Below are 13,428 nucleotides of genomic sequence, written 5' to 3' on the forward strand. Positions count from 1 at the left end.
AAAAAAATCTGGAAATTAAATTTAGAATATCTTATTACAAACTCAAACGAGTTCTGCGCTGAATATGCTTATGTTTGAGATGATTACTTCAAATGCACTAAAATTCCAAAGACCTAGGCCTTGTCACCCTATCGTGCAAAGGTGATAGTGTTTTGTCTGTTTGTCCGTTAGCAAAATATCTCATAAATAAATGGACAGATCCTAATGAAACACTTAAAAATAATCACTAAATGTACATCTACAACTATTTCACTTTTGGAGTCAACCCCGTTTATGATTGCCCCCACAGCTAATTGATAGTAGCCAACAGAAAAATGGCTATAACTTAGTCAGTTTTACAGATATTGAGCTAAATTTGGTGTGGTAGTAGCTGAGAGTCATCATCAACACGTTTTAGACTCTGACAGATCATCATAAGTTCACACAAAACATCATCTACAAGGTTTGACATCTCCATCATCTCTCAACATGAGACCAACTTGATTTAAGGCGGTGGGTGATATGCATTCTTTCAAAAAGTGCCTAAGCAACATAATAAACATGGCACAAGACTGAGTCTATTTTTAACTCCAAAGTTTAAGTGGAGCTACTTTGACCAAGTTTATGTTTTAATCATTGTATAATAAAGTAAATGGGTCTTACTTTTTGTTAGTTTGCCATGAAAATCTTCACACATGGGAGGAAGAAGGTCATTGCTTTTTGTTTAAATTTGATACAATCCTATTTGAAAAGGCATCAAAAGAATATACTTGTGTACAAGTACCTCAGATTTAAATAAGTAGTGTTTTGGTAAATGTGCTTTCAAGTACTGATGAGTTAGTGATCATGGTCTGCACTGCCTTGTGGTATGAGAACCAGAAATGACCTTTACTTTTTTGCTGCAAACTGTGTTTTCATCTCTATGGAAACTGTTTAAGTGTCAGTACACAGTTCAGCACTCACCAAGGGAGTAATCTGAATCAGAAGAAATGTACAAATTTCATTTTAGAGTAAGCCAGTGTCATGACGACTGTAAGCTGCTGTCTTAATCTCTCTGGCAGGTTAAGATTTCTACATTTGTGGGTGCAGATGCAGATGAGAACACGAGAGGATGCACAAATGGACTATATATAGGAGTGGTTTGAGGAATTTTTTGCTTGATTTGTTTTTCTCTTATGTCATAACATTAGGAGAACTTCCATCTACTTTGTAGTTAGCATGTTACAAAAGACAGCCTGTTTGGGACTTTATTATATTATAATAAATTAATAGCACTTTCACCTTGAATGTGATGAAACTAAAGACTTGTGGACTTGTTCACTGCCAACAAAGTACTAGTCAATAAACATACATTTAATATATATATATATATACAGTATACCCGGTATACTGTATATCTCAATATACTTCCAAGACATCCTGATGCATGCTCAATAATCCAGGTAGAAAAATCCAAAAAAGTTAAATCTGGTTCTCTGGACATTCAAAAAACAAAACAAAAAATTTGTTTAGCTTTGTTTTGTTTTTTTAAATGTCCAGAGGACCAGATTTAACTTTTTTGGATACTTCCAAGACCTTACTGCCACCTAGTGGCATAAATAAGAATAACTAAAAGAATAAAGACAAATCCAATTTATTACTGTATAAACAATAATGTAAAAATAATAACATGAAGTACAAAAACAGAACGTGATTGCATACAAACAGAAGAATGTATATACAATCAGAAAACATTTAAGTAACAGTAATCTTAGGAAAATTGATGTCAGTTGTCTATGGAAGTAAGATAATGGTAGTGTTATCTTTAGGAGCTGTAGGACAAATACAAAATATATAATTATTTCTTGATTAATTAATTACTGCCATATAGGTAAACATGAAGGCGTTATATATGCATCTAAGTTGCGAAAAAAAAAGAAATATTTGCATGCTTTGTAAAAAATAAACCTTTGTTAATTACTTTTAAAATTTTGTTTAACATATCAGCTTCTCAGCTGGTAACAAATTGTTTGTAATGTAATGAAAAATAAAGTATATAAATTATGTTGTGGGGTACTTACCGATATATGTTGCTAGTGGTACAGCTGACCAATTTCCAACCTTTTAACTAAAAATAAAGTACCATAGTACATATAGTATTTCATGTTTTTAGTTGTTTATATTGTGCACAAAATGTAAAGTTTACTAAGGCAACTATGTAATTTGAGATTTTGCACTCTGTTGAAAAAACTCTGAAAAATACTAATAAATAAATGTGAAACTGACTACCGGATGTGAGTTTCTAAAGTATATTTTTTGTATTTTACCATACGTAGAAGACTTTTTTGAATACATTTTTTAATTGTTTAATTAAAATGTAATAAGTAGAAGATATAAGGCAAACAGAAGCCCTTTACTGTGTCAACAAACTGGTGTGGTAACAGCACTGAGCTGCACAGACCATCTTATCCTGCAGGTTGTAAACAATCTGAGGCTCCTCCTCCCTGCGTCTTACGTAACGCGTTAAGTCCCGCCCCCAGCTGTGTTCGCACGCACCAGTTACGTCCAACCGTAAAAAATAGAAACTTCCAAGATGGCCGAGTCCGTTGACTCCATGCATTTCGCAGCAAACGGCAAAACAAATTCTCCCAAACTGATAGCCAAACGACCGCCCGAGAGTCGACCGCAGTCTTCCAGCGACATTTTCCCACCTACTCCCAAGAAGGTCCGGGTGGAGGAGAAGGGCCTGAAGCACAGGAAGCTGAACGGAGAGGTGTGCGCAGGGGAAAAACACAACGGGAAGCAGAGTTGTGGAAGCCCAGCGAAATGGAGTTTCGGCCCGGCCAAGGCGAGCCACTCCACCGCCTCCGTGATGCCCGCTACCCCTGTCCGAAAGATCTTCAAAATCAGCAACTTCCTCGCCTCGCCTCTCAAAGCGAAAAAGGCGAAAGAGAAACGACACAAGGAGGAGATGAGCGCCGAAGCCCCGCGGAGCTCCGCCGCGGCTCTGGAGAAAGTGAGCCCCGCTAGCTGCCATACAAAGACGGAGAACGGCGACGTGAAAACGCTCCAGAGAGGTAGGAGCGCTCTGCTGGTCTGCTCCCAGCAACAATCTGCTTTACCAGTTTACACTCTGATTCAGATCATATGCCAGGTTGTACCCCAGGAATCATTTATTCAGGTTATTTAATAATTTCCGCCACATCAGGCCTCTATTGGGCCCATATGGTGGGGAATACACGTGGAAATGTTTGTTGGTTAATGATGGCGCAGGTTATGAATGATGCTGTTTTTCTGCTCTCTGTTCCCTCCTCAGATCACAGTGTGAAGGAGAAAGACCGACAAAAGAAAGAAAAGGACAAAGAGTGGAAACATCACCAAATGCCTCCTGCACATGACGGCTTTAGAGAAAACGGAGACGTTACTTCTCAGAAAGGTGGGAATTAAATTATGATGAAATTAAAAGTGGCTTTTCATTTCTATTAAACAAAACATGGTGGTGCGGCTATACCCTGCTTGGTTTTTAAGAAATAAAGCAGACTAGCTCATCGTAACTTGACTTTTCAAGTATATTATTGTATGTATAAGGTGGCAGATGTTGTGTTTGGACTGTAAACCAATTTGTGCTCTTGACAACAGAATCCAAGGAAAAGCTGAAAGCAGCGTCGGAGGAAGACCTGCTGCTGAAGAAACTCAAAAAGAAGAAGAAAAAGAAGCATAAAGATGGCGAGCGAGCGAAGGAGAGGCACAGCCGGCCCAAAATGTATCACCGCTCGTGCCAGACCGTGTGCACGGGGTTATCTCTGGGTCTGCCTGAGTTCCTCGGTCAAATAAATGGAGACAACAGCAGCACTTTCATACACGTGACGCCACAGCACCACCAGGAACCTGCTGTTACTGCCGCTACCTCCGACACCATCTCCTCCATGGTCAGGGACGGGTTCAGCTACAACTCTCCCATCCACTGTACCCCAGCACCGGTCCTGCCTGGACTGGAGTTTGGCCATCTGATCCATATCGAGCAGCAGGCCAACGGAGGGGCCTCTGTGGCACACGCCTACAACGAGCGGCTCTCCTGCCTGTCTCCAGCTGAGATGGAGCGCTTCGCAGAGGAGTTTGTGGCCCTGACGTTCAGCGAGGACGAGGCCAACGCCGGACGCTTTGTGATGGGAATCATCCACGGAGCGGCCTCTTACCTCCCAGACTTCCTAGACTACTTCTCGGGCAAGTTCCCCAGCACACCAGTCAAGATGGAGGTGCTCGGAAAGAAGGACATAGAGACGACGACCATGGCCAGTTTCCACACTCAGGTTTGAACATCTTTTTTTTTTTTTTTTTTTAATGTTTTGTTTTGAGTTTGCTGCAGGCGGTATCTCGGGTAGCTGCGGCTTTCAAAGGATTCTCAACTTCCGCAGGCGAGCAGCTCTGTCGTCTTGAGCTTTGAACACGTTTAGAAAATGTGCGCAACAACTTTCGTTTCAAAAATCATCACCAAGTCGTAGTACCGGCAGGTGTCTCCAACCTGCCTCAATCCCACCTGCAGTTTTCTGCAGGCGTCTTCAACACGTCTGAAGAGCACCAGAGCTATATTTTGACACCTGGACATTCGAGGCAAATGTCCAGGTCTTCTATAAACCACGCTGATAAGAACTGAATCTTTAAAGTTGTTCCAAGCAGCAGATTAAATCGTAAATGTGGGGGCAGCTGCCAAAGTGGGAACAAACCAGCCTGAGTGGGCAAAGTGGACAGTAGAATAATGTGCACAGCCAAGAATGTAGTTTTCCAAGCCTTGCACGTGAAAAAGAGCTGCGATTTCTTTAAAAACTGGACAGTTCGATGGTCACTTGGTTGCAAACATTCGGCGTTCAGTGGGACTGCAGCTGAAGATTTGTTCCTCACAATGTTCCTGCAGTTTTGAGGGACTGTTTTCCATCAGTGTAAAACCACCTGAAACTGTCCTCTGTGACATTTTTGATCTGTCCTCAATCAAAGCATATCAGAGCGCAGGTTTGTTCCAAACGCTGTGGGTTCAAAGCTGCTTCTCAAATGTTTCCACGAAAAATCAGATTAAAAATTAAACCGCAGGGAGCAGTCTGGACGACGGTACTTTGTCTGGTTAGCGCTTCTGGACTTTTGCTGTGTTTTGATGGCTTTGGATTGTTTGTAACGTTTATCAAATAGAATAATCTGCTGTTCTCAATTCACACATTGGGTCGAATACAAACTGTTCATATTTGCATGTTTTCCCTGATTTACCTACACATTTTCCTTAGGTTTGAAATAGTTTCAAAGAATGCATTTATATCAGTAAAACTTGTTGATACAGCATTTTTAATTTTTTTGTTGTTGTTTTGTTAGAGATTTTGAGTTTGACAGCTGGTCCACAGTTTTTTGTGAGTGCAGGAGAAATGACTGCTGTGATTGGTTGGTTTGAGTCAGGATATGTTGTGTGATTGGCGGCTGGGGAGCGCAGCAATCGTGTACTAAAAGTCAAATATTGTGTTTGTCATAAAGCTTTACCACAACCTCATTTTAACACGCTAAAGGAGGTTGACTAAATCAACTCAGAAAATATACAACTTATTCATACAATGCCAGAATTTCTTTACTTTTGAGAAAGTTGTTTCCAGATCTAAGGAGGAGTCCAAATCCAGCAGATTTCCTGATTTCTTAGCTTTTTGTCTAGTTTTGCTCAGTGAAATCAACCGTACACCTAATTTCCTGTATTGACAAACGGTGAAGCAGCAGCACTTAGAGCCCTTGAATTAAGACCCAACAGCGCTCTTAAATTATAGATCTATTTCTAAACTGCCTTTTTTTTTTTTTTAGAGAAAGTTGTTTTTAATCAACTTAAGAGATTTTTAATTTCCAACAGCAAACTTCCAGTCTGGGTTTAAATCAGGCCACAGCACAGAGACAGCCCTTTTAAGCAGAGATGCACCGATTTGATACCAATATTGCTATCGGTACAGATATCGGAAAAAAACTGGATCGGGTATCAGTGACAGTAGCTATGTTTACATGCGCAGAATTCTTTGACCGGATTGAAATGTGTTCTGTTTGAATAATTCAAATGTATTGTTTACATGGGCACAATCTGTTCATGACGAGCGTTTACATGCAGCGGGTTTTGTTCTGAACAGCAGTACTGACATGCGCAGAGTGGTAAACTCTCCTTTAAAAAAACACAGAAGAAGAAGTTCTACTTCCTGGTGAACGTAAACAAACCTGAGCACCCAAAATGGACCCGTGACAGGTTTTAATGATGGTGGAGACGTTACTGTACTCCCTGACTGAGCTACAGGTAATACAGATCATTTTGAGCTCTTTAAAAGTTTCTAGTAGAAATGTTGTGTCGCTCACCGACCAGTTTTACTTCCCTGACATGCTAATATTATTAGCGTTAGCCAGGTGGAAATGGCAAAGTCGCACATGCGCAGTCAGGTCAGTTTTTCACCATCAGATAAAAACGAACAGATCAAGCGTTTACATGCGCACCGATCGGGTTTCGGATCGGCGTAAACCACCCGTTTCGTTCTGATCACAAATTATAACGGATCGCGCCGAATACACAAAAAATAACCCGAACGGAGTGTTTGCATGACACACTTTTATTCCGACCGGCCATTTGATCCGGTTACTTATGTCCATGTAAACATACCCATCGTGACCGATCCATGACTGGGCAGATCTATTCACTCCAGTTCGATGCTTTGTGCTCTGAGTGACGTCAGGCGCTAACGAACTGACTAAATAAATTAAAGTTGTTGTTTTTACATGTTTGACCGAGCTTGTGAAGCTCTTGGTGACGTGTGCTGTTATGGTGCAGAGTTTTCAATAAATTTGTCATTCAGTACATTCATGTCTGCGTTTAACAAAACAAATGTTTGAAGTTAATTCAACACTGGGTTTAATGGCTAAATCATGTCATCTGGACCTGTTTCAGAAATGGGTCCAGATGACATGATTTAGCCATTTTTGTTAATTCAGCACAGTTTTTTTGTATCAGATCGGTATCGACCGATACTGAACCGCAGATATTGGTATCAGATCGGAAGTGGGGGAAAAAAGAAGTGGATCGGTGCGTCCCTACTTTTAAGAGTTTTTAATGACCTTCTTTTAACCGTTGATTCAGGAAGCTGTGCAGTTTTAGTGCTTTTAGACCTTTCTGCTGCCTTTGATACTGTGGACCACAACGTCTTGTGATGGCTTGAGCAGGTGGTTGGTATCAAAGACAAAGTTTTATCCTGGTTTAGATCCTACCTGACTGACTGGAGTTTTTCTGTTCATTTAGGGGATTGTTCATCATCTGCAGCTCTAATCTGTGGGGTCCCTCAAGGGCCCATTTTAGGTCCACTGCTTTTTAATCTTTACACGTTGCCTTTGGGGTCCATTTTTAGAAAGCATAACATCCCTTTTCATTGCTTTGCCGATGATATTCAGTTGTATCTGCTCATTTAGTCAGACAGGGTCACTCGACTGGAACCAGAACCACTCTTGAATTGTCTAAATGACTTTAAAGTCTGGTTAAAACTAATTTTTCTGCATTTAAATGAAAATAAAACTGAAATAATCATCTTTGGTAAATGTAACACCCTTGACACTCTTGGCCCATGGCTTCATACAGCCACTCCACTGTCAGGAATCTGGGAGTTATTTTCGATAGTACTTTTAAAATAGACAGCAGATAAATGCAGCGGTGAAATCCAGTTTCTTCCAACTAAGACTTATTGCCAAGGTGAAGCCTTGTCTCCCTTTCAGAGACCTTGAAAAGGTGAGTCACGCTTTTATTACCTCTCGTTTGGACTATTGTAATGCATTGTATGTTGGTTTAGACAAATCATCTTTGCATCGTTTACAAACCGTCCAGAACGCAGTGGCCCGTCTTATAACAGCAACTAGAAAATATGAACGCATAACCCCTGTCCTGGCTTCTCTCCACTGGCTTCCTGTCCACTTCTGGATTGATTTTAAGATTTTATTGCTTGTTTTTAAAGCCTTTAAAGGTCTGGCTCCATCTTATTTATGTGATCTTCTTAACATCTACACTCCAATTACAGCACTGTGGTCTGCCAACCAGTTTAGATGTCCCTAGAGCCAAACTGAAGTTCAGAGGTGACTTTTGCGATTGCAGCTCCAAAACTGTGGAACAGTTTACCTGATAATTTAAAGACCATGAAGACTGTAAAGACTTTTAAATCTTTGCTCTAGACTCCTCTTTTTTCCTTGGCATTTGATCCAGGCAGAGTCTAAGAAGAAGTTAAAGCTGATTTTTATTGTTGTTGTATTTTATTGTTAACTTTCTTACGTTTTCTGAGTGGCACAAAATGTAAGTTTTTGTCTCTTTTTAATTTGACTTAATTGTAAAGCACTTTGGTCAGCTTTTGTTGTTTTTATGTTCTATAGAAATAAATTAACATTGATAATACCACAAAATGAAAACATTGGGATAAAATTTGCCTCGCAAAGCACCGTCAAGCTGCAGTCAGCATACAGTAGTGTTTGAAAGTTTGTGATCACTTTGTCATTTTCTATATTTCTGCCTAAATATGACCTCAAGCATCAACAGATTTTCACACAACTCCTAAAAGCAGGTAAATTGAACCCGGTTGAACAAATGAGAGAAATATTACACTTGGTCATTTATTTATTGAGGAAAGTCCAATATAACATTTTTTGTGAGTGGCTGAAGTATGTGAACCTTTTCTTTCAGTATCTGGTGTGACCCCTGCTGTGCAGCAATAACTGCAACTAAACTTTTCCAGTAACTGTTGATCAGTCCTGCACAATGACTTGGAGGAATTTAATCTCATTCCTCTGTACAGAACAGCTTCAGCTCTGGATGTTGGTGGTTTCCTCACATTAACTGCTGCTTCAGGTCCTTCCACAACATCTGGATTGGATGAAGGTCAGGACTTTGACTTGGCCATTCCAAAACATGAACTTTATTCTTCTTGATTCATTCTTTGGTAGAACCACTCGTGTGTTTAGAGTCATTGTCTCGCTGCATGACCCTCCTTCTCTTGAGATTCAGTTCATGGACAGATGTCCTGACATCGTCCTTTAGAATTCTCTGATGTAATGCAGGATCCATTGTTCCATCAATGATGACAAGCCGTCCTGGCCCAGATGCAGCAAAACAGGCCCAAACCACAATACTACCTCCATCATGTTTCACCGACGGGATGAGATTCTTATGTAGGAATGCAGAGTGTTCCTTTCTCCAAACATAACACTTTTTTCATTTAAACAAAAAAGTTCATTTTTTGTCTCATCCGTCCACAAAACATTCTTCAACAGTCTTCTGGTTTGTCCACGTGATCTTTAGCAAACTGCAGACGAGCAGCCATGTTCTTTTTGGAGAGCAGTGTCTTTCTCCTTCAACCCTGCCATGCACACCATTGTTGCTCAGTGATGGTGGACTCATGAACATTAACATTAATGTGATAGAGACCTTCAGCTGCTTAGAAGTTACCCTGGGCTCCTTTGTGACCTCGCCGACTGTTCCACGCCTTGAGTGATCTTTGTTGGTCCACCACTCTGGGGAGGGTAACAATGGTCTTAAATTTCCTCTATTTGTACACAATCTGTGTGACTGTGGATTGGTGGAGTCCAAACTCTTTAGAGATGGTTTTGTAACATTTTCCAGCCTGATGAGCATCAACAACTCTTTTTCTGACGTCCTCAGAAATCTCCTTTTGTTTGTTCCATGATCCACTTCCACAAACATGTTGTGAAGAGCAGACTTTGATAGATCTTTAAATCAAACAGGGTGCCCACTCACACCTGATCATCATCACATTGATTAAAAACACCTGACTCTAATTTCATCTTCAAATTAACTGTTAATCCTAGAGATTAACATACTTTTGCCACTCACAAACATGTAATATTGAATCATTTTCCTCAAAAAAATAAATGACCAAATATACGGTAATGTTTTTGTCTCATTTGTTTAACTGGGTTATATTTATGACGGCACGGTGGCTCATTTGGTAGAGCTGTTGCCTCTCAGCCAGAAGGTCATCGGTTCAAATCCTGACCTGGGGCCTTTCTGGGTGGAGTTTGCATGTTCTCTCTGTGCATGTGTGAGTTTTCTCCAGGTACTCCGGTTTCCTCCCACAGCCCAAAAACATGCATGTTAGACTGATTGGTAACTCTAAATTGTCCCTAGGCGAGAGTGAATGGTTGTTTGTCTTGTTTGTCTCTATATGTCCCTGTGATGAACTGAAGACTTGTCCAGGGTGTCCCCCGCCCCTCACACATTGATAGCTGGACATGGGCACCACCAGTGATCCCTGCTACCCAAAAAGAAAAAAAGTGGGTAAAGATGATGGATGGATGGTTCTCTTTATCTACTTTTAGGACTTGTGTGAAAATCTGATGTTTTAGGTCATATTTATGTGGAAATATAGAAAATTCTAAGGGGTTCAACAACATTTCACGCACCATTGAATCTGCTGGTGAAATTAACGCTGAAGCTGCAGTTTCTACCTGAAACAGTTTGTTTCAAGCAGCATTTGAGTCAAATTGAGAAAATAACATTTGAACAACACGGCAATCTGTTTTAGCTGGGAGGAAAATAAAAAGGTGAAAGTCCCTCACGCATGATGAATAACAACCTCTTATGTTAAGTGTAAACAACTTCTTTTCTTTGTGATGAAAATAATAAAAATGTAAAGTTTTAGTCTATTTTAGAGAGTTCCTAAGATTCCACGACTGTCGGCAAGTCACAGCTACAGCCTGTCTAAATTTACTTTATCCAGATTATCTTTGTTTTATTCTGCAATTTTAAGGTGAAATATAAAAAAAGTGATGAAAGGAATTATGTATTACTAGTATTAGGTTACCGTAGCATAGCTGCCTGGCTTTTTCAAAAATAAAAATGTAAGAACAAATAATTTATCCATCCATTATCTTTACCTGCTTCAACCTTGTCGGGTCGTGGGGATCACTGGTGCCCATGTCCAGCTATCACTGCGAGAGGTGGGGGGGGACACCCTGAGCAGGTTGCCAGTCTATCACAGACTAGTAATTCATCAATCTATCTATTATCTTTACCCGTTTCTTCCTTTTACTGTACTTGCCGCCGCACACGTCTTTCTACCGTATAAGTTGCACCGCCGTATAATTCGCATCAGTCCAAATATGTCTTAATAAAGGGGGGAAAAACAAATACGTTGCTTCGCTGTATAAGTCCCAAAAGTCCCAGGTTCGATCCCCAGTCACTGCACATCACGTGGTGTCTTTGGGCAGCACACCTCATCCCCAAAATGCCTCCCGGGTGCTTTCAATAGCTGCCCACTGCACCACCTGGTGGTGGATGGGTTAAATGCAGAGACATTTCGCCATTGTATGGAAACATACAATGCTGACATTGTGAGGACATTATTATTATTATTATTATTATAAGTCGCATCTATTATGCGTTACCGCTGACCACCCAGAAATGTGGGCTGGCGTTGTGCCAAAAATCGATTGGCTGCCAAATGGCGGCCACGGGAGCATGCATGGGAGGTCTTTAACAAGAATTTAACAAGATTAACATTTTAAAACAATTATTTGTTTGCTCAAAATTCTAGCAAAGGTGTGTCTCAGTATAACTTTTCCTTAATAAATGCACTTTAACGGTAAAATCAGCTGCATTTCAAAAGCTGATTCGCTACCGTGGGAGCATGCACAGGAGGACTTTAACAAGAGTTTAACAAGATCAGTGTTTCCCCTACCATTATACAAGCGGGGCGCCCCGTCAACAGAACCAAGTGCCCCGTCTACCAAACCCCCACCCCCCAACCACCTGTCAGCACTGACGTAACGCTAAACTAGTGGCTCGCAATACAGGTGTGCTAGCTAAAAGCTAAAGGCAGCCTCTTCTTTCATGCTGAACCCTCACGCTGGGCCCCCCCCCCCCCCCCCCATGCCAAGCGCCCCGCCATGGCAAGTCATCTAGGCGAAACACTGACAAGTTTCACTTTTTGAATGGAATTACTGAAATAAATCAACTTTTTTTTTTTTTTTACAATATTCTTATTTTATGACCAGCACCTGCATTTCAAATGTACTTTTAATCACCTTGTGTGATTTATAAGTGCATTAAGTGCAGGATCATTTCTCATTTAATTAGTAGATCCCACACCGGGGTCAGCTGAGCCTCGTCATCCTCCTCCCTGCTCCACAGTGATTCACACATCAGATTGTTCACAAAAGCGCAGGAACTTATGCACAGTGCAAAACTTTAATTATGTTTGTGTTTTTTAATAAAATTGCCCATGACTTTGAACTTTTAGGGGCAGAGATTTTTTTTAAAGAGCAGAAGCAGAAATGAGAAGGAACAGCTCTGATGTGAATTCAAAAAAGTTCAAGACAAAACCAGCTCTGATGTGATGTTAGGAAGCTTTGTTTAAAATTATAGTTTTATTTAGTTAAAAGTTTTACAGTCACTCTTTGTCAGGCGGGTTGAAAAATATGCAGTGTAATCCTTCAGCTGCGCAGGTTTTGCCACGCGCCTCCTCCTGTCCTCCCAACGGGCAATGTAGAAGCAATCTGCACATGCGTCTGACCGAACCTGAAACTTACCACCTGTGTATGTTGACCTGCGTCAAGACTAAGTCCTTGACAGATGTGGTGGAGAGAAGCCGGTGATTTTCAAAAAAAAAGTTTTTTGTTTTTTTTCCGTGCGGCCCAGTATGAATTGACCCCCGGCCGCGGACCGGTGGTTGGGGACCACTGCCCTAGATAACTTACCATGGCGGGGCGCTCTTCTTGTCCGTGCTTTTTGTCGGGGGGTGAGACGGACGGAGACACGTCCTAAGCTGCGCAGCGCGCTGTTTAAACCAACAGTTTTGGGTGTCGGGGAGACGGACACACATCTGAGCCGTGCGCTGTTTGTACCGAAAGTTTTCGAGTGGCTGGGGTGCGTTCAGCGTGAGGGTTCACCATGAAGGAAGAGGCTGCCTTTGGCTTTTTAGCTAGCACACCTGCATTGCGAGCCGCTAGTTTAGAGTTACGTCAGTGCCGACAGGTGGGGGGGCGGGGTTTGGTTGACTGCGCTCTTGGTTCTGTTGACGGGACGGGGCGCCCTGCTTGTATAATGGTAGGGGAAACATTGCTTGTATATTCATTTGTTACATACAGACTGATATATTTCAAATGTTTGTTTCTTTTAATGTTGATGTTTATAACTGACAATTAATCAACTGACAAACCGGCGACCTCCATTTGTCCTGAAGTGAACGCCCCTCACCTGCAAAGCTGCAGCGGTTTCGCATGACGAACGCTTTGCAGTCATTTCAAAAATGAGTTTACATCTTTTGTTTAACGTTAATCTACTGTAATAAACCTTTTGTAAAATACACCAGAATGCAGTAAATGGCATCTAAAAACAAAAAAGGTTGAATCATGTCATCTGGACTTCGTTTTTTTCTTTGTTAAAAAGAAACGTTTCGCCCCTCATCCAAGAGGCTTCGTCAG

General features: G+C 41.1%; 1 protein-coding gene across 1 annotated transcript in view; it reads left to right on the forward strand.

The window, feature by feature from the left end:
• Positions 1 to 2,545: 2,545 nt before the first annotated feature.
• The window catches only part of LOC119416256 (lysine-specific demethylase RSBN1L), a 17,245-nt gene continuing 6,362 nt past the window's right edge, over positions 2,546 to 13,428 (forward strand). Inside the window, exons 1-3 of the mRNA XM_037683466.1 lie at positions 2,546 to 3,035; positions 3,275 to 3,394; positions 3,598 to 4,268. Coding sequence (XP_037539394.1) covers positions 2,552 to 3,035; positions 3,275 to 3,394; positions 3,598 to 4,268 — 1,275 coding nt within the window. The 5' untranslated portion in view covers positions 2,546 to 2,551. The remainder of the gene's footprint in view (positions 3,036 to 3,274; positions 3,395 to 3,597; positions 4,269 to 13,428) is intronic.

Source organism: Nematolebias whitei, chromosome 10, assembly GCF_014905685.2.
Source record: "Nematolebias whitei isolate Nwh7 chromosome 10, NemWhi1, whole genome shotgun sequence".
Lineage (NCBI taxonomy): Eukaryota > Metazoa > Chordata > Actinopteri > Cyprinodontiformes > Rivulidae > Nematolebias > Nematolebias whitei.